At 44.1% G+C, this 27,989-nt stretch overlaps 1 protein-coding gene across 2 annotated transcripts in view; it reads right to left on the bottom strand.

Annotated features, from left to right (window-relative positions):
- Nucleotides 1-27,915, bottom strand: part of cep290 (centrosomal protein 290) — a 36,439-nt gene extending 8,524 nt beyond the window's left edge. For both annotated transcript variants that reach the window (XM_068602614.1, XM_068602615.1), the window contains exons 1-40: nucleotides 27,148-27,915; nucleotides 26,654-26,731; nucleotides 25,941-26,010; nucleotides 25,794-25,840; nucleotides 25,142-25,288; nucleotides 24,150-24,203; nucleotides 22,824-22,970; nucleotides 22,128-22,310; nucleotides 21,923-22,012; nucleotides 20,914-21,036; nucleotides 20,306-20,429; nucleotides 18,045-18,217; nucleotides 17,518-17,680; nucleotides 17,290-17,390; nucleotides 17,152-17,218; nucleotides 16,538-16,653; nucleotides 16,102-16,177; nucleotides 15,854-15,981; nucleotides 14,259-14,417; nucleotides 13,653-13,802; nucleotides 12,899-13,014; nucleotides 12,719-12,821; nucleotides 11,614-11,844; nucleotides 11,245-11,418; nucleotides 10,605-10,716; nucleotides 9,297-9,502; nucleotides 9,048-9,199; nucleotides 8,703-8,814; nucleotides 7,721-8,176; nucleotides 6,850-7,014; nucleotides 6,628-6,735; nucleotides 5,784-5,918; nucleotides 5,400-5,672; nucleotides 5,150-5,257; nucleotides 4,540-4,739; nucleotides 2,606-2,819; nucleotides 2,368-2,505; nucleotides 1,342-1,563; nucleotides 254-376; nucleotides 21-163 (exon numbers count right to left, since the gene is read on the bottom strand). In XM_068602614.1, coding sequence (XP_068458715.1) covers nucleotides 21-163; nucleotides 254-376; nucleotides 1,342-1,563; nucleotides 2,368-2,505; nucleotides 2,606-2,819; nucleotides 4,540-4,739; nucleotides 5,150-5,257; nucleotides 5,400-5,672; nucleotides 5,784-5,918; nucleotides 6,628-6,735; nucleotides 6,850-7,014; nucleotides 7,721-8,176; nucleotides 8,703-8,814; nucleotides 9,048-9,199; nucleotides 9,297-9,502; nucleotides 10,605-10,716; nucleotides 11,245-11,418; nucleotides 11,614-11,844; nucleotides 12,719-12,821; nucleotides 12,899-13,014; nucleotides 13,653-13,802; nucleotides 14,259-14,417; nucleotides 15,854-15,981; nucleotides 16,102-16,177; nucleotides 16,538-16,653; nucleotides 17,152-17,218; nucleotides 17,290-17,390; nucleotides 17,518-17,680; nucleotides 18,045-18,217; nucleotides 20,306-20,429; nucleotides 20,914-21,036; nucleotides 21,923-22,012; nucleotides 22,128-22,310; nucleotides 22,824-22,970; nucleotides 24,150-24,203; nucleotides 25,142-25,288; nucleotides 25,794-25,840; nucleotides 25,941-26,010; nucleotides 26,654-26,731; nucleotides 27,148-27,252 — 5,792 coding nt within the window. In that variant the 5' untranslated portion in view covers nucleotides 27,253-27,915. The remainder of the gene's footprint in view (nucleotides 1-20; nucleotides 164-253; nucleotides 377-1,341; nucleotides 1,564-2,367; nucleotides 2,506-2,605; nucleotides 2,820-4,539; nucleotides 4,740-5,149; nucleotides 5,258-5,399; nucleotides 5,673-5,783; nucleotides 5,919-6,627; nucleotides 6,736-6,849; nucleotides 7,015-7,720; nucleotides 8,177-8,702; nucleotides 8,815-9,047; nucleotides 9,200-9,296; nucleotides 9,503-10,604; nucleotides 10,717-11,244; nucleotides 11,419-11,613; nucleotides 11,845-12,718; nucleotides 12,822-12,898; nucleotides 13,015-13,652; nucleotides 13,803-14,258; nucleotides 14,418-15,853; nucleotides 15,982-16,101; nucleotides 16,178-16,537; nucleotides 16,654-17,151; nucleotides 17,219-17,289; nucleotides 17,391-17,517; nucleotides 17,681-18,044; nucleotides 18,218-20,305; nucleotides 20,430-20,913; nucleotides 21,037-21,922; nucleotides 22,013-22,127; nucleotides 22,311-22,823; nucleotides 22,971-24,149; nucleotides 24,204-25,141; nucleotides 25,289-25,793; nucleotides 25,841-25,940; nucleotides 26,011-26,653; nucleotides 26,732-27,147) is intronic.
- Between the last annotated feature and the right edge of the window lie 74 nt (nucleotides 27,916-27,989).

Here is a 27,989-nt window from a genome sequence, read left to right as displayed (position 1 = left end):
CTAATAATCTCCACACTGACCTGCCGTACAGCTCTTTCAGAGTGTTGAGCTGCTTCGACAGGGCTTCGTTCTCTCGTTCCTTCTCCTTCAGGGAAGTCCTCACCTTCTCCATCTTGGCCTGCCACTTCTTGCCCTCCTCCCAACGCACCACTTCCCCTTTGGCCTGCAAGACGAAACAAGTCGCAGGTCAGAAGTCTAGAAGCGCCCTGGCGCCAGGACGGACGTCATCGCCGGCAGAATCGACCAATCGGACCTTTTCGGACTCGTCCTTGACGTTCTTCGGTTGGGATCGTTTCTCCAAGTCGGACTCCAGACGCCGGACCTTCCTCTGCAGGTTCTCCACGGTCGACCCCTTCGCATCTGGTTGTTGTTGATCCTGGACAAAAAAACAGTGCAAAAGAAAAAAGATGTTCAAGGCACCTGAATTATGTTAAACCGGAGCATAATGGCGGCTATCCTTTATATTATTATGATGAGGCTATTTATTTATATAGCGCTTTTTATTATACGCAGACACTTTAGACACTAAATCCCTTGGTTTCACTTTCATCAGGGTTCAACACATTTATCCATGACTTTGAACCAAATTTTCATAATAATAACACATTTTTTGTATAATGCTTTTCTAAATACTCAAAGATAAACATTAAAACAAATAGAATCAAACTAATAAAGAAAAAATAAAAGCAGTAATTGACTTTTAACCAAGTTTTTATGGCTTTTAACCAAATTTTCAAAACTTTTAACTAAATTTTCATGACTTTTAACCACAAAATCATGGAAACGTCTTTTTGACCAATGGATTTCCAGGACTCTAAACCAAATGTTCATGACTTTTTACCAAATTTCCAGAGCAAACATGGAGTGAAATCTGCGTTGAATGTATAAAGAAACGGTTTAGCGCTCCCCTGAAGAGGAACGAGTTCATATGTTGGTTTTTGTAATGAATAAAATACATTTAAAAATCATCAGTTAAAGTCCAAGACCATCTTTCAGAGGAGAAGCTACACCCAGGTTTAGGATTAGGATTACCTTTGCTCTTCAAAGATTAGCTGAGTAATCAAATTCTGATATCCACCGGGGGACTCGCGAGATCCCGCTCTGGATGCATTCCCTTCAATTTATTCTAATTGAGTTGTCTGAACGTCTCGTCCTCGTGACGGGATGCAGACATTGGCCGTCACGTGGCTGCTGTTGCACTTAACCGTTGATTCTAATTTGGACGTTCCTTTCTCCAACGGCGGAGACGTACGAATGAAGCTCGAGCTCGAAACAGACTGACCAAAGATGAGGCCGCGCGCCTCCTCACTCATCGGCCGTCCTTATTAAAGAGCGGCTGACCTGAAGGGCGCTGCTGAGCCTCTTGACCTGCTGCCGGAGCTCCTGGACCTCCCGCTCCTTCTCCTCCTTCTCGGCCTGCAGGCGTCTCTGGGCCTTCAGGCTCCTCTGCAGGTCCTGGTTCAGCTCGTCCACTTCCTCTTTCAGGCCGCTCTCCCGGCCTCTGGCCGCCTTGGAAAACTCCTTCGCCGCTTGAAGTTCCTCATTAAGGTCTTGCACTCGCACCTTTGTCAGAGGGGCGGGGTTCATACACATGTTGACCAATGGACGCCCAAGACGTTTAACCACATTTATATGACTTTAACCAAATTTACATGACTTCAAACCAAATTTCCATGTCATATCCAATAATTATGACTTTATCTCATAATTATGACTGTATTACCTCATGATTAGGACTTTATTATCTCATAATTTTGACGTCTCATAACTATAGCTTTTTATCTCATAATTATGACTTTTTATCTCATATTTATAACTTTATCTCACAATTATGACTTTTTATCTCATAATTTTGACTTTTTATCTCATATGTATAACTTTATCTCACAATTATGACTTTTTATCTCATAATTTTGACTTTTTATCTCATATTTATAACTTTATCTCACAATTATGACTTTTTATCTCATAATTTTCACTTTTAATCTCATAATTTCGACTTTATTAACTCATAATTATGACTTTTTGTGGCGGGAAGAGACTTCCATACAGATGTGTGCGAGTGACGGCCCCACAAATACATTTAAAATAGTGAAACTTAGTCTGCGTGCTGATTGAAATGTATTAACGTAGTAACAGCGCTCTGGATCGGCTGATTTTTATACCAAAATAAGCTTCATGTCACGATTTAATGGAGGAAACCAAGCAATTATATGTGAAAATCAGCACCCCCATATCGCCTGAATGGAATGATCCTGTTTCGTGACAATATGTCAGTGTAGACTAGCAGTCCTTTAGCAATGAGCATGAAAGTAGATTATATTTCGGTGGATTATATGCAGCCGGTGTGTCGTGATGAGGACCCACCTTCAGCTCTTTGGTGTGTCGGTCGACCAGCTGCTGCACGTTCAGACTCTCCTCCTTCTGGGCGGCGCCGGAGATGACCTGCTGCTCGGCGGCCGCCGTCATCTCGGCCCGCAGCTCCAGCAGAGCTTTGCTGAGCGCCTGAGGACACGAAGGAAGGAAGAGAGGAGAGGAGGCGAGGTCACACCTCCTTTCCTCGCCCTGTATTTTTGAGCAGTTGCACACGGCGTGACGGGCGGACCTTGAGCTGCTGCTCCTTCTGTCCGAGCTGCGCCTTCAGCCGCTCCACCAGGTTCTTCATGGTGTTGCTGGGCGAGCGCACGTTGGCCTCCTTCTGGGCCGCCAGCTCCGCCCGGAGGTCGCTCGCCTCCTTCTCCATCTGGGCCGCCCGGCCCGTCTGGTCCTCCATCTCGCCGGTGAGAGCTTTCACCCGGGCAGCATGACACTCCTCCAGCCTGCAACGAAGACCCCCCCGTGTTGAATTTGCTCTTTAACTTGTTTTTTTTTATTACATCATTTCAAATAACTGGACTTTGGGGCTCATTTCCTACTGGTTATGTTCTGTAACTTATGACAGGGATCATACACATGCTGACCGATGGGTTTCCAGGACTTTAAACCAAATTTGATAATTTTTCAAGGACTAAGCCACATTTCTAGGACTTTTTCGTAACTTTATACCAAATTTCAATGCCTTTTAAATACATTTTCATGACTTTACCAAATTTCCATGACGTTTCCATGACTTTAAAACACATTTTCAGGACTTTTCCATGATCTTAAACCACATTTCCAGGACTTTAAAACACATTTCTGTGACCTTGAACCACATTTTCAGAACTAAACTAAATTTCCAGGACTTTTCCAGGACTTTAAACCACTTTTTCATGAGCAAACATGTAGTGAAATCTGGACGTAAACATGGAAAAGTGATAGAAATGTAATATTTAAACGAACGAGTTAGTACATGACTTACTACACTTTTGGGATTTGAAAATAAAAAATCAAGGACTTTTCAGGCCTGGAAATAACCATTTTAAAAATTCCATGACTTTTCCAGGTTTTCCACGACCATAAGAACCCCGTTATGTGGTATGATCAGGATTAGGGTCCATAAAAAAGTCACAATATGACACACAAAGGCCGATACTTCCTTACACATGCAGCGTTGATTCGACCCCAGGGAAGTAGACTCAACGCAGCTGTGACTAATTCATTGTTTGCTTTTAAGAGATTCAATTTGGGGGGCCGAACAACAGCGGGCCCTGCTGAGCTACGCGCTAAGTTAGCGCTTAATGCCATTTAAGACAATTACCCCGCAATAAACTCAACATGTGTTTAAAATGTCATCCGGCATTTTCTCGTGTGGCTTAAAAGCCCCGAAGCGCTTCTGAAATCTTGAAAGCTTCGTTTAATCAACTTGAGCTGAGTTTTATCTGACTTTTATCCTGTTGAAGGTCTCTTTAACCCTTCAGGGTCATAGGTATTCTTCTTGATTTTACATAATTTCACCTTTTCTAAAAGGCCACTTGCGCATGAGATACATACCCATGTGTTACTTCAAACATTGCAGAACAATCTCAGCTCTCTAAATAACGAGGCAACGTTGTCATGAGGCAAAAGCGTAAAGAGATAATATGACCCTAAAGCTGAAATTTTTTTAAAATACTTCAAATCTCTTGTGAAAACACAACTTTACTCAGGTGGTCTTTAAACTCAACTGTTTTAATGCTTGAAATTAGTTTAACCAAAGGTCTTAAGTTCTCAAAAGCAGTGGAATATATGAATAAATTCGTAAATAAATGTCTAAAACCGAATTTTGCATCATCGTTGACGGGTTTTTGCTAATTGGGTGTAAACCTGGACGAGCCGAGTGTAGTTTTACACTTACAACTGTGATTAAAGTGACGTCTGTTAATCTGGGCTTGAGTCTAATGCAACTAAAAACGAATGGCTGCGTCCGTTTTGGAGGTCAACCCTTTGATTTTCTGCACATCCAAACGACTCCACGCTGAGCCGAGGACCCACAAGGCCTCGCCCTCAAGATCCACATGATGTACATATCCACGCGCAGTTTCCACTATGAAAACACGGCGTAGTGCATCTTTACTGCTCTCTCTCTGGCGTCAAACACTACCGTCGCACCGGGGTCAAACAAAGAGCGAGGGGTAATACTTCGTCGTCTCGGCGGCGTGCTTCCTGGCCAGCGTCCCCGCGGCGGCCCTCTGTCGCTCCAGCTCGGCGGTGGCCAGCCTCAGCTTCTCCGCGACGGAGGCGAGCGAGGCGTCCTGCTCCTCCACCGTCTGCTCCAGCTCGGCCAGGCGCTCCAGATGCTTGCCGGTCGGCACCCGGACGGCGGGCTTCTTCATCAGTTCCTAGAACGAAAAAGAAGAAGAAGAAGAAGAAGAAAAGGAGGGGCGCGCATTTGAAAAAAGAAATCACGCTCAAGAGGCTCATGGCGGGATATCGAAATCCCAATCAGACGCGATGTTTTTCACGTGAAACGCTGCAATTCAGTGCGAATTGTTTCACGGAAAACACGAGACAACTTCACGGCTCGTTTCTTTTCACGCTTCAGCTATTAACTCTGAGCTACAACGTCACCGCTCCTCGCTGTCCTCTTTCTGCACGAGTCGTGCTTCCGCTCCGTCTGTCTGTTATCGGTCGTCCGTCTTGACGTTGCCGGTGGACTCTTCATCTCGCTGCATGTCTTATATATCGTGTTTTATCTGTGTTTGACTGACACGTCAGTGTTTAATCCCTGAATATGTGATCTCGTGTATACCATGGCCGTCTGTTTGAAGCGGTCCAGCGATGTGTCCGCGTTCAAGTCCAACTTCTGATGCAGCGACCTCAGCTCCCCCTGGTGCCTCTTGATCATCCCCTCCTGATCCTGGAAGACGGAAGAGAAACAAACAAAGTTAAGCAAAGTCCAGCTAATCGCGGGTGAAAAACGCTCCTCACAAACGAGCTGAAAGCACGTGGGATCAACAGAAGGGATTTGTAGCACCTCCACCCCCCCTCCTCCCTCGTACCTGTCTGGCTTGAGCCAACTGGTCGCGGTATTTCTTCAGCACCTCCTCCTTCTTGTCGAGGCGACCCTGGAGGTCTTTGATGGTCTGGTGAGCGAGCTTGACGGCCGGCTGATGGGCCGGCTGGCCGGCGGCATCGTGCTGAGCGAGGTCGGCCGGCGGGCGCTCCCGGTCGGCCGCGGCCGGCAGCCGCAGCCGCAGCTCGTTTATCACTCGATCCCTGGACACGATGTTCTGGTCCGCCTTCCACAGCGCCGCTTCTTTCTCTTTCAACTTCTGCACCGGGGGGGAGGAATTTGAATTGAAACAATGTGCAACGCGTTTGGGATTCATTGGGGGGAAATAAATACGGCGTCTGGAAACCCCGCGCGGACTGGATGCCATTACCTCGTTCACATTTTTGCATGTGGCCTGCATGTCCAAGATGGTGCGGACGTGCTCCCTGATTTTACCCAGAGCAAAGTCCAGCTGGTGAGCGAGAGGCAGATTGGGGTCAGGGAGGGATCCTGCGCCGCCGTCGTACTGAAAGCAACCAGACACACACGGTGACGTCCAAAAGCTGCTTCAACAGCGGTTGTTTTTCTAACTTTTTTTTTGTCTTGCCCCACTGGAGGAAGATAAATGTTCATGTCCCACCGCATGACGAAAAGCAGATGTCTCTCAAGTAGGCGTTGTTTAAACGTTTTTTGTGTTGCTGTTTTTGTTTTTGTTTAGTCTGTAGTACAGGCATTTAAGTACTTTGTACTTTTGTGCTATGTAAAGTTCGTAAAGAGAGCGAGAGAGAGAGAGAGAGAGAGAGAGAGAGATATCAATATCTCTCTATAATATTTTTAAATTTTATATATATATATACATATATATATATATATATATATATAAATAAAGCATAAAACAAAAAAATATATTAAGAAAAATATATGTATGTATAATAAAACAAAAATAAATTTATATATATATATATATATATATATATATATATTATATATTATATTAAACTTGTTGTATTTAAAAAAAAATTAAAAGTATATATATATATATATCTATAGATATATATATATATATAAAGATAAAATAAATAAAAAAATATACATATATTTTTATATGTAAAATATCTGCATGGCCCCATCTGTTATACCTCGGCGCCCCACTAGAGGGTCGCGCCCCACAGTTTGCTGTAGAATTACATTTGACTGCTTCTCTTGAGCCGTTTCCTCTGGAAGCAACAGCTCACCTTCTCTGAACCGCTCAGGATTTCGTTCTGGTGCTTCTCGTGATGGTCCAGCTGACGCTCCAGCTCCACTTCCCGCTGATCGAACGCCAGCTGGCGTTCCTCCAGGAGCTTCACGCGGCAAAGAGAAGAGTTTTCCCATAAAAAAAAATCTATCTCGAACACGACGACGCAGCTTGCGATGCAGTTACAGTAGCGACACTTATCTTCTTCTTTTTCGCTCACCGTGTTTTGCTGCACAGTTTCCTCTTCCAGCACGCGGATGGTCCGCTCCTGCTCCTCCACCAGGTTCTTCAGGTACCGGATCTCCTCCTTCTGGACCACCAGCTCCCGGCCTTTCCTCAGCTCCTGCAGACGAGCATCCTCCATCTTCTTGTGCCACTCGGTCACCTGTTTGGCGAGTGTTGACAGACGGAGTGGGCAAGACGTGCCGCGAAACAAACACGCCTACAACACTAACGCTGTGCTATTCTACTCGTGCTGTACATTAGGGCTGGGCGGTAATGGCCAAAAATTCATATCACGATTCTGGCGGTTTCACAGTATTTTTTCCCCGAGTAAACACATTCATTCATCAACGTCGAAAAGGACCACCGGCCGACTGAAAAGCTGTTGCGAGTGGCGAGCAATGTATTTGTGTTGGTACATAGAGAGCGTTAGGAAGCTAAACATGGAGGGGCTTAGGACCTAGGGGGAAACGTAGGTGAAAAAAAACAGGAAAAGACTGAACAGAAAGGTCTGTCTGTTCCTGCGTCGGAGTTTCTGCGACAGTGGGCGAGCTGTACCCAGCATGCAGTTAGACGCTGTAATTTTTCATAAATGTACAATTATGTTTACAATTTTTTTATGTGTCACAAACTCTTGTGTCCTGATGTTTTACCTTTTTAAAGAGCGTTAGTTGTGGGTTATTTATTGTTATACTGTACGGAAGTTTGATACTCTCAAAAGGTATATACTCTTTTTTGTATTTTTTTTTGAGCTATACGAAAAAGAAATAAACTGAAAGGGGCAGAGCTTTAACAGGGAGGGGGGGGGATAGCAGTTCAACTTCCATCCCATAAAGTTAGAAACCATGATTCACACAGCCCGACTTCACCTTCTGGGCGCCTTTCGCATCCTTCAGCGTCGAGATGAGCTCCTCCAGGCCCCGGAGTCTCAGCTCCAGTTCCTCCGCCCTGCCCTCCGCCCTCCTCCTCTCCTCCTCGGCCTTCCTCTTCTCCTCCCGGGCTCTCGCTCTGTCCTCCTGGAGGCTCGCCATGGCCCCGGAGAACTTCTCCTGCTGCGGGAGCGGCAGGGCGCCGGCGAACTGCCTGCGCAGCGACTGGATGGTCTGCCGCAGGTGCCTGCAGCGACTCCCGGACTCCTGGCGGGCGAGGAACAGGGCGCGCTCGCTGGCGTCCAGGCGCTGCTCGGCGCGCAGCTTGTGCGTCTCCAGCTGCTGGACGCGGGACGCCGACGCCTCCTGCTGGGCCTGAGACGCCGACATGCTGAGCTGCAGCGCCACGACCTGCTGGTGGAGCTTCGCGATCAGGGCCTTCTCGTCCGATTGCGACTGCGAGGGAAGAAGGCGACACTGTGAGGACGTGCTTAAAGACGTTTATTTATTTTTTACATTTGCCTGCTACACAACCAGGATTTGGATTTATACGTTTCAGTATACTTTAAACATCCAGTATTGAGAGGCAGAGATAATGTTTTGACATGATTTTCTTTGATTTTCTATGAAGCATTGAGAAATTTGAAAAAACATTACCACATAAACAGGGTTGATACACATGTTGACCAATAGATTTCTATGACTTTTAACCAAATATCCATGACTTTTATGAGTTTTTTCCAAATTTCCATGACTTTTAAAAAAATGTCGATGAGCAAACATTGTGTGAAATGTGTGTAAACAGTAAAAAGTGATAAAAATGTAGTATTTAAACTAACAATGAGGATTCAAAGCATACAGTAAACCTTAAATGACACAAATGAATGAGAGACAATAGTTTGATTAAAAGAATAAACATTTATATAGATGCCTGTATGTATGCTGCTTATATTTTGAGGTGAAAAGATAAACACCCAGTTACCTGGTAGTCCAGTATTTCTCTCCTCAGAGCTTCTACTTCCTGCTCTTTGGACTGTTGTCTGGCCTGCAGAGCAGACGCCTGCATCATGGCCACATCAGACACCTCCTGGAGCCTGAACAAAACAACAACAAATACACAAACACATTACATTCACTTTTTCTTTTGAGCCTAAAACAAGGCAACACATCACGACACGACACTGTAGAACTGCATGCTGGGTACAGCTCCGGGTACAACTATTTCCAAAGCAATTTGAGGATTTCAAATGCTATTTTAAAACGCATATTTTACGGTAGGAGCCTCAATGATCAATCACACGGCCAGCTACGCGTTGCCAAAACTTACTTAGAGACCTCCCAGCGCAGTTCGGCCTCGGCCTTCTCCAACTCCGCGATCCTGGCCCTGTTGGCGTCGCTCACCGCTTTGCTGACGCCGTCCGCCAGCTCGTCCCTCAGCTCGTGCTCCACCCGCTGGGCCTCCGAGTTAATCTTGGTCAGCTGGAGGAGAACCAGATGGAACATATACACTACTATTCGGCTCGGCCTGCCAGGTGGACCGGTATGGCCTTCAGTCGCGCAGAGCGAGCGCTCGTACCTCCGTGAACTTGGCCTCCAGCTCGACGTTGCGTTCCTTGGCCTGCCGCAGGGAGCTCCTCGTATGCTCGTACATCCGGTGGGCGTGCTCCGCCCGCTGCCTCTCGTTCAGCTCCTTCATCTCCAGGGTGGTGATGCGCCTGGCGGCTGACGCCATCTCTTTGTTGGCCAGCGCCTTGTCCGCCTTACCCATGCTGTTCTCCCCAGCTGACATGAAGGAGAGGAAAAAGGATATACACAAGGTTCGTACACATGTTGACCAACGGAGTTCCATGACTTCACAAAATTTCTACGAATTTTCCAAGACTTCTAACCACATCTCCATGACTTTTAACCACATTTCTATGGCCTTTAACCACATTTCCATGACCTTTAACCACATTTCCAAAACCTTTAACCACATTTCTGTGACTTTAAACCAAATTTCCATGGTTTTACACCCAGATTTCACTACATGTTTGCTCATTGAAATGTGGTTCAAACATGAAAAGGTAATACAATGTAGTATTTAAACTAATAACGAGGATTCCTCATTATTAGGGACACTTTTTGGAATTTTTTTTTTTCAAGGACTTTTCCAGGGCTGAAAAAAATAACTTCTAAAAAAATGTCAATGACCGTAAGAACCCTGGAAGAGGGATTTTAACAATTTAAAGAGGAATCTGGAGCTATCTTTTAGCTTTTTTGACAACAAATCCAATAAAAAAGCCCAACAAAAATCCCCTAGTGTTATAATTCCAGGACTTTTCCAGGTTTTCCATGACTGTATGAACCCTGAATATAAAACTTGATTCCACAAACTAGGGTCAACTCTCAAGTTAAATCACGGTTTTTCTTTTTACATCAAAAGCTTAAAAGATCAGCACCAAACTAAAAGTGGTTCGAGTGGTCTGTTGGTTGTTGGTCTCATAAGTCACGATGATTAGTTTTTGGTCAATAGCTTTCCTTATTATTCAGACAGGCCTGTGACGACACAACCCCAAAACACGGCATAAATCAAAAGGAGCGTTCAAAATCAAGGAATTAGTTAACAGTTTGCGATGGTGCAATACCCCGGGGCTACGCGGTGAAAATTAAAGCCTCGATTGGGACGAAAGCCCGCAATGCAATAAACATCCCGCGTGACCAAACCCATGCAAATGTTACGCCGATAACGACAAACTTCTGCTCGCAGACCGCTGCCCTTTGCCTCCAACCACCCAGTCGGTCCGTGACCTTATTGATGAACTATTTGATTACAACACATCCCTCAGTTGATGTCTCTAAACCAATACAACCGCACGTATAATCGGCTCTGTCACTAGTTTACCGATGGCGTTGATGTTGGCCCACGCTTGCTCCAACGTGTTCAGTTTCTCCTTTGTGATCTCCAGTTCTTTATTCGTGGCCGAGATTTGCTCCCGAAAGGACTCGTTCTCCCTCTGAGAGACAAGAAAAAAAATACACGGTATGCTCAGTCAACGGCGACAAAAGTCATGGAAATTTGGTTAAAAGTCATACAAATTTAGTTAAAAGTCTTAAAAGTCAAGGATATTTAGTTAGAAGTCATGGCTATTTGGTTTAAAGTCATGGACATTTGGTTAAACGTCATGTAAATCTGGATAAAAGTCATGGAAATTTAGTTAATAGTCATAAAAGTCATGGATATTTGGTTAAAAGTCATGAAAATTTAGAGAGAATTCATGGAAATTTGGTTAAAAGTCATGGATAAAAGTCATGGAAATGTGGTTAAAAGTAATGGAACTTTGGATAAAAGTCATGTAAATTTGGAAAAAAAGTCATTGAAATTTGGATAAAAGTCGTGTAAATTTGTTTAAAAGTCATTGAAATTTGGAAAAAAGTCATTGAAATCTGGATTAAAGTCATGGAAATTTGGAAAAAAAGTCATGGCTGTTTGGGTAAAAGTCATGTAAAACATCTAATGAAGGTGCGTCGGTGCGTTGCAGGACCTCCAGGTGTTGCAGGTTGCTGGTTCTCTGCACCAGCTGGCCGTCCCGCTGCAGCGCGTCTCTGTATTTGACCGTGAGCTCCGTGTACTGCCTGTTGGCCCTCTCCAGGTCCGAGGAGGGCACGCTGTCATCCAGGGCCTTCTGCAACGCCGCTATCTTATACGCAGACATCTCCTGAGACGCAAACACAGACCGGTAAGACCGTTACGACGACTACGGATGAACGGGTGAATCTATGTGGTTAAGCTCCATGTTGATGCCGGCCTCAAATAGCCGTGGAAGGAGCTGCAGCTTTCGGTTACTCGGCACCGGATGCGTAGGCTCGTTTAGAACATAATGGGAGTACAGCAATGAACGGAGCGCCTCTACCTTGTCTCTCTGCAGGGCGCCGGTCCTCTGGGTGACGGCGGCCTGCATGAGGGCGCTCTCGTCCCTCAGCTTGTCGTTGTCCCTGCGGAGGCGCTGCTCTCGCTCCAGCAGCGCCGCGTAGCGCCGCGTCAGCCTCGCCTCGTTCACCTTCAGCACCGTGGACCTGCGCGACGTCTCGCTCAGCGACCTCCGGGCTTCCTGCGGGTCCTTCTGCAGGGCGTCCAGCAGCTCCTTTGAGGGGGAGGATGGAGAAGTTGCTCTCATTTAAAAATGCCAAGACTTTTAACCAGATTTCCATGACTTTTATTCAAATTTCCATGACTTTTTAAAAAAACAATTCTATGACTTTTAAGCAAATTTCCACAACTTTTTTTTTCAAAATTTCCATTACTTTTTTTTTTTTCAAAATTTCCATTACTTTTTTTTTTTCAAAATTTCCATTACTTTTTTTTTTTCAAAATTTCCATTACTTTTTTTTTCAAAATTTCCATTACTTTTTTTTTCAAAATTTCCATTACTTTTTTTATTTCAAAATTTCCATTACTTTTTTTTCAAAATTTCAATGACTTTTTTTCAAAAATTCTATGACTTTTAAGCAAAATTTCCTCAACTTTCCTTTGAACCAAATTTCCATGACTTTTTTTCAAAATTTCTATGACTTTGAACCAAAATTCAACAACTTTTAACAAAATTTTCACGACTTTTATCCAAATTTCCACGACTTTTAACCAAAATTAAACAACTTTTAACAAAATTTCCACGACTTTTATCCAAATTTCCACAACTTTTAACCAAAATTAAACAACTTTTAACCAAAATTAAACAACTTTTAACCAATTACCATGACTTTTAACCAATTACCATGACTTTTAACCACCTTTTCATGACTTTTATCCAAATTTCATCTTTTGGGGAAACCCAAGAAGAGGTCACGTCAAGTACAGTGACGCAATGAGTCTTTCCTTCTAAAAAAACTAAAGCAAAACGCTGTGCAGGCTCCAAAGGTTAGAACCGATGTGCTGCTTTCAACGGCAACAGAGTGTGTGTGTGTGTGTGTGTGTGTGTGTGTGTGTAAACTCTACAACCCTTTATTTGGCCGACTCACGTTGAACTCTTGGATTTTAACGGCGTCCACTTGCTGCTGCTCCTCCAGCTTCATCTTCATCTTTGTGAACGTCTCCTTCTCCTTTTGCCACTCCGTCTTGTCACTGAGCAAAAAACACAATAAATCACTTTCACTTTGCATTTAGGGCCGCAGAAGCGGTGGGACGCTCCCTCCACCAACCTGAGGTATTCCTTGTAGAGGAGTCCCTGTTGGTGGCTGAGGACAGAAAACTTCTGCTTGTAGTCCTCCAGAATTCCTGTGAGTTTATTGCTTTTTTCCTCCTGGTTATGGAGCTCCTAATTAATAAAAAAACAATATAAAATGTTGAATTAATAGTTGAGACAGGTTTTAAGGGTTCCTACTCATTCTGACCAATAGGTTTCCATGACCTTTAACCACATTTTTATGACTTTTAATCAAATGTCCATGAATTTAAACCAAATTTACATGACTTTCAACCACATTTACATGACTTTTAATCAAATTTCAATGACTTTATACTAAATTTTCATGACTTTAAACCAAATGTCCATGAGCAAACATTGTGTGAAATGTGTGTGTAAACAGTAAAAAGTGATAAAATGTAGTATTTAAACTAACAATGAGGATTCAAAGCATACAGTAAACCTTAAATGACTCAAATGAATGAGACAATAGTTTGATTAAAAGAATAAACATTTATATAGATGCCTGTATGTATGCTGCTGATATTTTGAGCCTCTTTCTTTTAAAAGCAGATTCATTATGTCAAACTCAGCGTGAATGAACGTCGTGAACACATGAATATAACACTTTAACACTTTTTTTCAAGGCCTGCAAATAACCATTTGAAAGTTCAATGGCCTTTCCAGGTTTTCCATGAGACTGTAGGAACTCTGCGTTTTGTGCATTTACATCTTTTCCTTCCGGGTCCGAGCGAGACGGTGGAACTGACCTGAAGGAGTTGGACGGCGTACTCGTTCAGAGAGCTGATGACCTCGGTGCTGCGGGGGCTCAGACCCTCGGGGAGGGTCGGAGGTCGCAGGACGACGCCCTGCCCGCCGGACCTCCTGAACAACTCCAATTCACCTTCCAGGTGGCTCGCCTGACAAGCGCAGAGACAAGCAAATCAAAAGCAGAGCGGTGGAACCTTTCAGCGCCACAGCAGAAAACAACCAAAAAATAATAAAAGACTTAAGTTGTGGATCAGAACACATCCTGAGTTAACTTTTACCACCGGACGCTGACACAATGGGACATCAATGCTAAAAGCACAAGTCTGTTTCTCCTTCATGCAGGACCAGCAAAAGAAAGGCATTTTAGGAGGATTACATCATCTGATGTCATTCAGGAGAAACGAAACGGTCCACCACAGACAGCACGCGAATAAACAGAAGTGAAACCGGGCGAAGAAAACAAAGTCAAAGAGCCCGAACGGAACATGTGAAAGCATGAAGTGTGAAGCCTAAAGATGCGATGAAGACCTCGAGGAGCGAGTTGTCCGTCAGCGCCGGGTCTTTTATCTCCTCATTTAAAACAACGAGTAGTACATGCATGGTACCTTGTCTTTGGCCCCGGCGAGCTGACTGAAGCTGGCGGTCGCTTCGTCCCGGGCCGATTTCAGCTCCTGCCTCAGCTCTTCGTTCCTCCCCACCAGCTGATGGAGCTGGGCCACCATGTGAGACTCGGACGGACCGCCGGCGCCGCTGGCGTCCAAAGCCTGAGACGATGGAGGGCGGACATAGGGGGAGATTAGTAACTTAACACAATCGGTGAGACAGCCTCCATCACTTTTACCACCTGTTGTACATAAAGTTCTGTGTAACTTTCCCACCAATATCTCAATATATCCACTGTGTTGTCGCTCGGGGCAATTTCCCCACCGTCGATGTGCGCCCGCTAAAGGCGCTCGTTTGTCTTCGTGGCAGGTCTGCGTTGCAGCCCGCTGAGCAGACGTCACCGGACCACTTTCATAACCACGAGGTCCTCCATCAGCCACTTACACGCTTAAGCTGCCGCGCACCTGGTCCTCAGCGAGCCCCCCATTGAGACGTCAAGGAAGAACTAACACGTCCTCCTCAGCTGGTTTCACTTTGGCTCACTCGGATCCTCTCAGTCTTTTTTCTTTCGGCCTCAGCACATTTGTTGTGTGTTAAGTTGCCATGTGACAAGTGGACTGACAGAAGAGTTTATAATACTCAGCAGGAAGGACAGTGTGTGTATTGTTCGCTGCACATGTTTGAGGTTACGTGAGCTTCACTGTGCCTTTGCATGAGCTCTGGTGATGGGAATATTTATCTCATGGTATTTATACCCCCTGAAAACATGTTTTGATTGGATAAATGTGCCTTTACTAGATAGACATATTAACTCTAAACCTTCATACATGTTGAAACTACGAGATATTCCATTTAGTTTCCACAGTTTCCACAATTTCTGTCTGATTTCTTCCCGTGTTTTTCCGTCCGTGTCTGATTGTTCGTATAGTTGGCTGTTATGTATTTTTATTTATTCATTTATTTGCTGTTTTTTGTTGTCTAGTTTGAGATAATGTGCATCTTTCATACACTTATAATAAAGTGATTTAAAGAAAGACAATACAGTACAAAATACAAACTCATGATGGAGATTGGGCAAAAACTCATCTGGATTTAGTCATAAATGTAGTGTTTATTTAATAAATTGAGTCATAAGTCTAATCAAATACGATGTATTTTAACTTCTGTCAAATGAAGCAAGAACTTCTTCTGTATATTTAAGTGATTTAACACCTTTTCTCTTCTGGGTTCATCTGTGTGTCATGTTCTTTGTGCCGCTGCTGTCACTAAGGTCACTTCATTAGTGCCCGTAGATAGACGGTTTGCAGTAGAAAACAGTAGAAAACAGTAGAAAACGAGGCATCCATCTTGACACATTACAACAAATCATGTTCGACAACCAGTCAAACTTGATAAAAGTCCTCAAAGCTACAGATTAGTGCTGTTTCAATTATAATTTGTTGATATAAATCAGCAATAGATTCTGAAGAAAAGGCACTTTTTTTAAAGTTTAACAGATCCCTCTTTGAACTGGAAGATAGGAAACCAGTTACTATTCACGGCTAAAATAACCACCGTGGCGAACAAAACATCCTGTAATCTCCAGAGACACACTCACGTGGGCCAACCTCTCCAGCCCGGGCACGTCGATGGCCGACGGCGTGAGCTCCTGATGGGCCCTCACGGCCTGAAGGACGTCTTTCAGCGCGCCCTCCAGGTCCCGCTTCACTTGGGTCAGTTCCTCCACTGCGAGGAGACGAGAGGGAAACGATAACGGGGAAGCTGAGGACTCGGATGCGTTCAATAAAAACATAATCTCCTACTGAACTCAATCACAGACGGCCACGCGCCACTTTCTGTACGTACGCTTGATGTGGAACTGGGTCTTGTGGAGGTCCAGCTCTCTCTCCTTATCGCTCAGCTCTTTCTCCAGGCGCTCGTTCTGCGAAAGCAAAAGGTCTCATAGTCAAGTCCTCTCACATGAAAGTGTGCATCATGAGCGCTAAATCATGAATCAGTTTGTTTTGCTCGACACGGCGTTTCCTTTCAGTAATATTCAATTATAGTCCTCCTCACATGAGTAATATCACCAAGTCAAGAAGTATTTGGGCAAATGATCTCATGTGATTCAAAACAAACACTTGCTGAATGAATGATGAAGCGGATGAAGCGGATGAATGCTGATCAGATGACGCGAAGCACAGACAAAGCGTTTTGTCGGTGATGCAACGAGGAACTGCAACCAGGCCGCCGGCAGAGTTTCTTTGGGCCTCGATTGAAGTTGCGGTGGAAGGAATCTTACTTTGCGTCGGAGCTCCGCGTCTGCGTGAGCGGCGCAGGGTCTCGTCCGTGCGGTCCGGCCGGACCCGACGACGTCCACGTCGTCGTCCTCCATCGGCGCGCTGGACTGCGGCATCCCTGCGGACCGTCAGAGAACCGCGACAACTTCAGCGCGCGACGTTGTTTGTAAAGATAACGACCGCAACAACCACAATAAATCAAAGCCCCGGCCTGTAACCAAGGAGTTCAGAAAAAAAACTGTTTCGTTGGGTTAAAAAAATGAAAAAAGTTAGAACCTTAATGCCTAAATATGCTAGGATTGGAGCATGCTGGGTATTAACATTTGGCTGGTTAAGACGTGTGACGCTTCAAAGAAACAATGCACACACACACACACACACTAATTCTGTGGCAAACACTTAACAAGTACAAACTGCAGACAGTAGACGGCAAGAAGTGTCCGCTCAAAATGATCTACATGCTTTTTATATATATATTTGTTGCATTAGTAATTAATCAGGCTGCTAATTGGGAAATGTTTGACCTTCGTGAACCGATCGTTGACCTTCAACCGACAGGTTTAGTGCCAAAAAGACAAAAGACGTTACAGCACAGGTGGTGTTCTCATGGCGTCACCTCTTTCCTTCACCATGCGTCTGACGTGCTTCTTCAGCTCCAGACGCTCCTCTTCAAGTCGTTCGATCTGGAGATGAAATCAAGCGAAGTGAGCGGCGGTTCGAACCCCCCCTCGTGTATCACACCGTCGTCTTTTACCTCTTTGGTGAGCACTTGGTTCTCCGCCTTGTACTGCCGCTGTCGCAGCTCTTTCGCCCGCCTGAACTGTGTGAGATCCACTTCCTGCTTTGGCCCCAGACCTTCAGATGTACCAAGAAAAAAAAAGCCCAAAATAGTCAAACAATACGCTGTACTTATTCCCCCACAGCCCCGGGTCGGTCCGTAACTACACAAGAACAAGAAATTACAAGACAGGAAAACACCGACCCAGCTTTTCTCGGAAGTCCTCGTTTTCATCCATGAGGTCGTTGATCCTCATCTCCAGCTGGTTGATCTCTTTGGTCAAGGCCTCGGCCTCGAGATCTCGCATTTTAATTTGATTCTTACACTCTTTGATCTCGGCGATGGCGGCTTCCAGGCCATAAGTGCCCTGTTGTGCAGAGGACGAGAGGCGCGAGTACTGAAAACCATCAAAAACAGCGAGGATCGATCCCCCGGCTCCCTTTTTTTTTTTTAAACCAACGAGAACCCTTTATTCGGGGGATGGGATTCGACAAGGGAGAAGACAAACGTTTAGCTTGTGGACCCTAAACACATGTTCATCACGCCATAGCCGCTTCAACGGAAACAATGGACAAGGAGGAAGAGCATAATCAAAATAAGTGTTTGTTTTGATTCTGAGAATTGAAGTCTTAATTCATTCGATTGGGTTTTTTTTTTTAAAAGAAGAAAGAAATCCTTCAAGTAAGCCAAAAGTGTAAAAAGGAGCAGAAGAGGTTGTGACGCAGACTTACAGACTCGTACTGGCTCAAGCGGTTGGAGGCCTCAATGAGCGCTTTGTCTTTTTCTTCAGCGTGAGCTTCTGCGAGCTTCACCACGCGCGCCGCTTGCACTGCTTTCGCCTCCGCCGCCTCCAGCCTGGACTTCAGCTCCTCCGTCTTCCTCTGCTGCACGGACGACGGCAGGCCTGGAGACGTGGAGGATGAGTGTGTGTGCTTCTCACGGGGACAAAAAGCACAGCGATAACACTGTGAGCTAGCCTGTAAGCTAGCCTGTAAGCTAGCCTGTAAGCTAGCCAGGCTGATTTTCATCTGATCTTTTGGAAGCAGACGAACACGACGAAGCTCTGTAGCTGCGGACGAAATGCATGAATAATGATGTCGCCGTCATTATCTTCTAGCTCACCTCATAACAAGCACACGGCACTTCAGACTTCAAACACATTCTGACTTCCATGATTTTTTCATGACCTCACCAAATTCCTATGACCTCAAACCCATTTTCATGACTTTTTCATAACTTTAAACCAAATTTTCTTGACTTTTCTATAACTTTAAATCAAATTTCCATGAAGTTCAACCAATTATCCATGACGTTTATGACTTTTTTTTTCCAAACGTTCATGACTTTTGACTTTTTTTTCAACTGTCCATGACTTTTTCATAACTTTAAACCACATTTCCATGACTTTCAACTAAATTTTCGTGACTTTTAACCAAACATCCATGACTTTAATGACTTTTTCCCAAACGTAAGTGACTTTTTTCCACATTTTCATGACTTTAAACCAAATGTTCATGAGCAAACATTGTGTGAAATGTGTGTGTGAACAGTAAAAAGTGATAAAATGTAGTATTTAAACTAACAATGAGGATTCAAAGCATACAGTAAACCTTAAATGACTCAAATGAATGAGAGACAATAGTTTGATTAAAAGAATAAACATTTATATAGATGCCTGTATGTATGCTGCTGATATGTTGAGCCTCTTTCTTTTAAAAGCAGATTCATCATTTATAACTCAGCGTGAATGAACGTCATGCCACCTTGAACCGCCATGCCGAACCAAACTCTGCCCTAAAAAAGAGAATTAGTATTCACTTGGAGTTGTCGTGTTTTTTTGAGGGAATATTTCCTTTTCTTCCCCGACCCAGAGATGAGATCTTGTGATTGAGGAGCCGCCTGCAGGCAGCTCCTGAGGGAAACATCTGGCGCTGCAGCTTCTGACCGCTCCGCTCGCTGAAGACGGCGACCCGGATTCAGAGAAGTCGCGAGCTTTTCACCATCCCTTTCACGTCACAATCTTTTTTTTTTGATCCGTTGTTTATGAAGGAAAACCCGATTCCTGACGCTTTAAAGTCGCCTCTTTGAGACGGGACACTAGAAATTGTTTATTTGCCTCAACTTTCCGCTCTTGGACCGTCTTCAAAGTGCAGACACACATTACATAAGGTGACCTGACAATGTCTCTACCCTTTGAACTATGTGTCCGATGAAATAATAGTCTAAAACAATATGTAAACTGATGTGTTCTGAGGGATGTCTGGTTCTTCTCCCCGGATCCGCATCGCTGAGTCGTACGGTAGACTCTCGATCGAGAGTCACGCTCTGGTTCTTTCCTCAGATATAAACCAGCTGCACACTTCACGTCTATTTAAGTTATCAAAACCAAAGCAATGTGTTGGTCTGACAGTCCTGCATCGTATTAAGATCAAGAAGGCCTCCATTCAAGCTGCTTCTGACTGTTTTAAGTATGAAATAACAAAGCCTCTCATCTTTTTTGGCATGTTCAGATGTAATCTCTCATCTTAACAGGAAAAAAACACTTTCTATATTTTATAAACGTGTTCCTGCTTGTTTCTTGTGCACGACCCCGTGCTGCTGCGACAACGGAAAAGCTTAACTTATCTTATCCGATCATACCTTAATGAGGTATATTAGATATTTAGATATTTAGATGTTAGATATTTTAAATGTAAAAAGCACTCAGAAAACAATAGCAATAGCAGAGATAACCGTTACGCTTAAGGAGTAAAAAACACCTGCGTGACAAATCGCGTGGAACCGAGGGATCAGGATGGCGCTCAATAGCTCAATGACGCCGATACCGATCGGTTAATAAAAGGCCTCGATCGGCCCGGGTCCTGATCTTGGAGATCTCAGATCCCAACAGCGTGCGCTGAGATGATTTTGGACAGAACATTCTGACGCTTTGAAGTTTATCACAGCCGTCTTTGTTCGAGGGAATCCTTTAAAGACGGCGAACAACCCCCACCTTTGTCTTTCTTGGCGGTCGTCTTCAGGTCCTGGATGAGCATGGTGTGCTTCTCCATCTCCCCCGTGTACTGCTCCACCTGCTCACTCAGTATCTTGATTTGATTATCTCTCTCCTGGACGGCCTTGAAGACATTCACCAGAAACGTGGAATTAGGAGAATTTATGTGCCGTCGAGCCATGAATCATCTGCACTTTCACACAAGGACATTTATGAAATGAAAAACACACAATAAAAGGTGGTGGGAGGGCTGAGAGGATTTGCACAGATGCAACTTACACTGCAGAGCTCAAATATGACCTGGCAACCCGAGCAGCGAGAGAGAGAGAGAGATGGAAGGGAGGACAGGTTGATGAAGCATGTCAAGGCAACGGGTGAAAGTGGAAGGCGGGAAAGATACGACGGATAGATGGAAAAACAAACTGTCAATCAACTTGAGGTCAGGATCCCCCTATTAAAGGCTCCAAAGGACATAAGAACAAGGATTTTCATGTGGCTCTGATATGTTTGAAGCCTTTTGTGACCCACGTATTATACAGTTTTACTAGATTTCTTCGCCCCACTATCAAAAAAAGGGGTTTTAATTGCTTCCCGTGTTGAGGACAGACCTGCTGCAAGGCAATAATGTTGCTTTTGTCCAAGTCCAGCTGGGCCGAGCGCAGCTTCCCCCTCTGGTCGCGGATCATCTGCTGGTACACCAAGATTTCGTCGTCCTTCCCGGAGAGCGCTCGCTATATACGTGCGGAGGGAAAAGATCAGGCGACAATATAGAAGGAGCCGCGACGTTCACATTTACGTGAGGGTTAGTCACGGGAACTGAATCCAGAGAATGAGTATTTTTTCGTATGCATTGCGGTCACCAAAAGAGCGGGAAACTGATTTTTTTTATATGTAAAACTCTAAATCACAGGTTGTTTTATGAATTAAAAAAAGAAAAAAAAAGCCCAAAACTGGTGTGTTGGATGTATTGAACACCATAAGTAATGTACAAGTGAAATATATGGTTTGGCACATGAGGAAATTCAAATAGACCCAATGGACCCATTGGGGTCATTGGGGTCATTGGGTCCTCGTCTGAATGTTGTCTGTTCTAAACTCTCTCTATGTTGCATGTTGAATCACCCTAAAAGTCTTTTTTTTTATAGTTGGACCTGAAACCTTTTCATTTCTTCCTGTGTGTCATCTTCATTTCCTGTTAACCAGAAACATGTAGACTGATATTTACACATCTGAACAACATCTCACATGTGTTCCTTTTATTATAACAACATTATTCAAACAGCCCTCGTGGTTGCAGAGACATTTTATAGTAAAAGGGCTTTAAAATACGCTGGTTTTGATCAGAATAAGAACTGTGAGAGGATGGAAAATTAACTCGGTACTAAAAAAAAAAGCCACAGTCCTCGTCTTAGTAGTTTCCCCGAGTGATATTTGTTCAGAAAGTAGACCTCCCCCTCCCTCTCCCAGTCTCCCGCCCTCCAGTATCGTCCTGCGGTCAAAAGGCTTAAAATTCTCCTCTCATCCTTTATTGCTCCGATCTCTTTAAGTGAGTCTGGCTTTAAAAAGATAAAGAAGCGGTGCCTCGCTGAGAGTTGGAGACGTTTGACCAACACTCACCTTCCACTCCTCCACTTTGGCGTTGACGGCTGCCATAATAGTGTCATCCTCTTCAGTCACGCTATGAAACTTATCCGTTAGCTCTCTGACCTGCACGTTAAAAAACACACAACTGGTGGTGGACATGTTGCAGACCACGAACATCAGGTACAGAAGGACACATTACACACACAATACAGAAAAGAAGTTCTTTGAGGTTCTTTACTTGCAGCTTGGCGTGATCCCTCTCCTTCCGGAGCTGGTCCATGATGGAGTCCGTCTGCTGCACGACGATCTTCATCTTGTTGTACTCGTCCGTCATCTTCTCCATCTCCCTCACCGACTCCTCCAGGCTCTTCTGCATCTGCTCGTTCTGCGTCTTCAGGTGTGCGTTCTCGTCCTCGGTTCTCTGATGGAAAGCAAAACAAGAGTTTCTCCTTCGCACGCTGCAGATCCGCACTGCAGAACGCAGTTCATGGAAACTGATGAAACCATGGGACTTTTCCAGGACTTTAAACCACATGTTCATGACTTTAAACCACATTTCAAGGACTTTTTCAGGCCTGGAAATACCCATTTTAAAATGTCATGACTTTTCCATGACTTTAAACCAATTATCCAGGGCTTTTCCAAGACTAAACCAAATTTCCAGCATTTTTCCAGGACTTTAAACCAAATTTCCAGGACTTTCACAGGACCTTAAACCACATGTTCGTGACTTCAAACCAAATTTCAAGGCCTGGAAAAAGATCCATCCTTTTCCAGGTTTTCCATGAGCGTATGAACCCTGTAGTAAATGGGTACATCATCCATCCATCCATTCTTCCATCCTTCCATCAACCCTTCTATCAATCCTTTCATCCATCCATCAATCCTTCCCTACCTCCCTCCCTCCTTCCTCCCCTCCCTCCCTCCCTGATACCTGCAGGTCCTCTAAACACTGGTAGAGCTGCCGGTTGGCCGAGGTGAGCTTCATCTGGGTCTCGGCGCTCTCGGCTCTGGACGGAACCGGTTCCCTCTGGTCCAGCTCGTGGCGGAAGAAGTCCACATCCTGGTGGAGCTGCTCGTTCTGTTGTGGGGCAGCGGGGGGGGGGGGGGGGGGGGGGGGGGGGGGCAGAATGAGTCTGGAGGCGGAGCCACGCCGTCACACAGTCACCTGAATGGACACTTAATAATGTGGGATCTGAACCCGTTGGTTGGGTTTAATGAATTATTCCATTCACAGAAAATTTGGACAATGTCAACACTTTGTCATGTAAAAACAAACAAACATCTGATTCCAGCTTGTGATTGTGTCTTATATCTTAGTGAATTATATATATATATATATATATATATATATATATATATATATATATATATATATATATATATATATATATATATATATATATATATATATATATATATATATATATATATATTTATGACAAGCCATCTTTAAGACATGACCTTCAGCCATTTTTTACAGGACAATTAATTAATCAAGTAAAAGAAATATGTATATATACACACACACATATATCTATACTTATATACACACACATATCCAACGACTACACACACACATATATACACATACTTACATACACACATACAAATATATGTGTGTCGTCGTTGGATTTCCTCGCACGACAATCTTCAACATTATTGAATCTATATTTCATATATATTGACTATCCTCTACTACGAGGAGCTTCATCACTTCTTTCTACTGGAACAAAGGGAAACTAAACTATGGAGCTTCACACACTCTGAGCACTTCATCTCTGCACCTCAAGGCCTCGTCAGTGTGTAGTCTGCATATCGATGATGTATTTGTACCTTCCTCTCTTACCACACACATCAACACACTACCAAGCTCCTCACTGACCTCTCTTACCTCTTTGTCGAGCGATAGCATAATAACAATTCTACATGTGCAATAAATAACCAGATATTTAAATGTGAGCTCCATGTGTCGGCTCTCTCGTCCCTTCCTACGGCTACAACACTGTCGGACCGACTTCAAATAGCTCCAACCTTCTATCGCTCCACAATCTATACGTCTTACCTTCTTCTTAAGCTTTTTAAGCTATGCCAATAAAAGAAGGAGAGAGATTAGGAGAGACAGGATGAATTGTGGGGGAAATGATGGCAGAGCACACAAGCTTTTAAATGAAGTGTGGATGTATGTGCACACATGTTGGATTGACAACATGAATCACTCTTCACGAGCTGTGTGATGTAGCGCCAGCGGGCCGCATACCTCCCTCTTCAGCTTCCTGGCCTCGCCCTCCGCCTCCTCCGCTCGGACAACCAACTACAAAAAAAAACATTAAGAAAAAAACGGGGAGAGAAATGTGTAAAACGCAGGTTGGGAATTCCACCGCCACCAGACGCACAACAGACACACAACAGACACGCAGTACATGTGCACAATGCAGCTGCTTTGCTCCTGTGTGTTGTACAGCATTAAGGCCGCGTGTCCACACCAATACGCTTGTTTAACCTTTTAAAAACAGTGCGTGACAATCTTCTGATTTTTTAGCAGATAAACATTTTTTCCCAAGACTTTGCTGAACAAATACATACAATAAACACAAGTATTGGAATTAATTTTACTTTATGTTGCGTTTGCTCTACTTTCCTGTCACTTCCTTCACTACTATTGCAAACACACACACACACACACACAAAATGGAAAAATTAGAACCTTTCTGCCTGAATATGTTCGGATTGAGGCATGCTGGGTATTAACATTTGCAAAAAACGTCTGCTTAAGACGTGTGACACATTCGAAGAAACATTCTCTCACACACACACACACACACACACACACACACACACACACACACACACACACACACACACACGTTGTGCATATTCTCTAATAAAGTATATCTTTTTTTAAATTAATAAATTGGAGTATGGATGGAGCCTCAATCAATAGCTCACAAGATTAGTAAAGTCCAAAAAATGTACATTTGCCCCCATATAAATGAGTCAGTACTTGCGTGTATTCATTGATGACGACGTGCAGCTCAATAAAACACACTTGCCCCGTGATGCGAGGGCCAAAAACAATGAATTAGCAAGTCTTAAATAGTCTTAAATATTAAGTTAATTCCCGAAGAACACACGACTTGCTGATGTTCGACTAGCTGAGCTCGACGCGCGGCGGTCGTGTCGGGGCCCTGAACCCTGAACCCGTCGGTGCCGCGCTCCCCGTGGGGGTTCACGAGGTTTGGGTGCTCGTACCTCCTCGTTGGCTTGCTTGTCTTTGCCCATTTCCCTCTTGGACTGGGTCAACTCTTTCTCCCTCTGCTCCAGCTGGCTCTCGAGCTGCCGAATCTCATCGCGCAGAAAGCGGGTGTCTGGCCCTCTGCCGGTCTGCTGCTGAGTCGCCTTGAACCGGAAACGAGACAAAAAACACACACACAGCTCAAACAAAACCCCCCGCAGAGAGAGAGAGAAAAAAATCTCTTAGTCTGCCGTCACCGCCGCCATCTGTTGACAGCGCTGATGTCATTTAACAAGTCCATAAACACAAGGGTTCATTGTCTCTCAGCGCACTCAACTGTCGGGAGTCTGATGACGTACAAACCTGGAGAAACAATGGAATAATAATCAAGTTGCATCTAATCGTAGCAATGCGCCGTGTGTGTGTGTGTGTGCATGTAAGGAATTAGCTGTAATCTTCTTAGGCGCCGTGGTCACTGGACCAATCCCCTCGTAGCAAAGGGGTCACCCTCTACGATTGGCTTATGGATTTAGCGCAGTTGCCGGAAGTAAAAACACAAGACTCCCAGTTAGACGCACGTGTGTTTTTTGACACACACACACACACACACACACACACACACACACACACACACACACACACACACACACACACAAAGAGAGCTTTTACCTTGAGCTCCCGTTCCAGCCTCGACACCTTGGTGAGGAGTTCATTTTCTAAAGAAAAGAAAAAAGGGGCGAGACGAGCAAATGATGGTGAACTCGGTCATCTTTGAAAAAGCAATTTCGACGCAAACTTTCATCTCTGCGCGTTTACCGATTTTCCCGTGTTCTTCACCGGCTTGTTCCAGAATGACGGCGCTGAACGTGGCTTCGCGGTCTTTCATCTAACGGCCGGAGGAAGAGAAGACGATTACGACAAAGAGTCAAGACTCAAGGTGTTTTTACTGTCATATGCGCAGATATCTATGGAAGAACATTTCCACCACGAAAAAAGAAGAAAAAAAAAAAATCGTAATTGTGACTAAAATTTCTTTTTTTAAAAAGTCATGACAAAAAAAGTCATAATTATGACTAAAAAATTTTTTAAAAAAAAGAAACTCATAATGACCAAAAAAAAGAGGATTTTGTTCTTTTCTTTTTTGTCATAATGACTTTTTTTGGCATAATTATGACCTTTTTTGTCATTATGACGGAAATGGGCTTCGATAAAACAGAAAGTTATTCTGTACAATGAAAAGCATATTTTGCTCAGTCCCAACAAAGAATTACAATAAATTTAACTTAAAAAATAAGGCACAAAATATAAAATATACAACAGTATTGCACACAAATATGAGAATATGATTGCTCATGGCCAAAATAATAAACCTATTTTGTTTTGCTTGCAATACGCCACATGCTCACAGAATCTAATCAATAAACAAAACAATAACAACTAAAGTAAATAGTCTTTCTTATTGAAATACGTATAGATACCAGTAGGAATGTCGTCAGATATCAGAATATAGCAATAATAAAAGTGAATACCTTCAACAGGGCCTGAAGCAGCCGGAGGACTTGAGTAATGTTCTCTGGAGTTTTATCATTCACCTGCCACTCTTCTGTCTTTATGGGTTGAAGTGGAGAAGGAAAAAGAAAGGTACAATACAGTCATTTGAACTCCCAAAACAGCACAAAAATCTTGACCTAAAAGATATAAATATGCATGACAGAGACATGCAATGAAAGGGCTTTCCTGTGGACTCAGTAAAGCCCCAGATAACAGCACTCACGTCAGATGTGCGTTGAGTTCAGGGTGGATTATTGCAGATGTAACACATTAAGCAGGTTAACAGCCCCACAGCAGAGCAGCTGTGACACACACATACCCCACACACGCACACACACACACACACAGACCTCAGACCAGCTGGACACGAGTGCTGCTGTGTGCATGCGGTCAACAACTTATAAAGTTTACTTTAAACCAGTGGCGTGCAATTCGTATCAGATATGCAATTGATAGTTGGCGTTAAAATTACCAAAACAAGCATGCCGACGACCTCTTCCAGCTCGGTTTTGTCATATTCAAAGAGGCTTGCCGGGTCAATCCGGGTCACTTTATCCCACTGGAGAGCAGCGGGCATCTTTGTAAAGACGTTAGCTGAACTAAACTAAAGTGGAAACTGCATTTGTGGCGACGTCACGGGGGGGCGGGGGGCGTTACGTTAAGCTAACGTTTGTCAACCAAACCGCTAGCTAAAAACGTCAACGTTGAGATGTATGTGCGTGACGTAGGTTTTTGAACGTCGCTTAATGACCCGGAAGGAAAATAGAAGGCTAACGGTTCGTTCCATGGCAACGCGCTGCTTCGGCTGCTAGGTTACCGCTGACAACTACAGCAGTCTGCTTCTTCTTCTTCTGCTTCTTTTGCTGCTGCTGCTTCTTCTTCGAGGTTTATTGGCGGTTGGCAAACAACTAACGCTGAATGGTGCATTATCGCCACCACCTGGTATGGAGTGTGGATACGGAAGTAGTAGCTAGTACTTATATTATTTTAAATAAAAAATATATATGTACATATATAAATGCAAAATCCGAAAAAACAAACAAACTGAAACAAGCTTAAAAAATTAATTCGTAAAAACACAGCAGTCACTTCGTTAGCGTTAGCTTGATAATTAACTAGTCCACCAGGAGACGGCGCGATTAAAAAAACGACTAGTGAACTCTTTAACAAACTGTAGAGTTTCGGCGGATTAGGAAACGTCACAACAAAGCACTCGTTACTCGCATTATTCACAGCTTCTCCTCGGTCACGTAAACAAAACGAGTCCGTCGCGGGCTGACATTTTAACTCGCGCGCTCACCTCCGACCCCGGAA

The sequence above is a fragment of the Clinocottus analis genome, unplaced genomic scaffold (assembly GCF_023055335.1).
Source record: "Clinocottus analis isolate CAN_PGR_092001 unplaced genomic scaffold, fCliAna1.0.p SCAF_6, whole genome shotgun sequence".
Taxonomy (NCBI): Eukaryota; Metazoa; Chordata; class Actinopteri; order Perciformes; family Cottidae; genus Clinocottus; species Clinocottus analis.
This window is presented reverse-complemented; position numbering and strand designations above follow the sequence as displayed.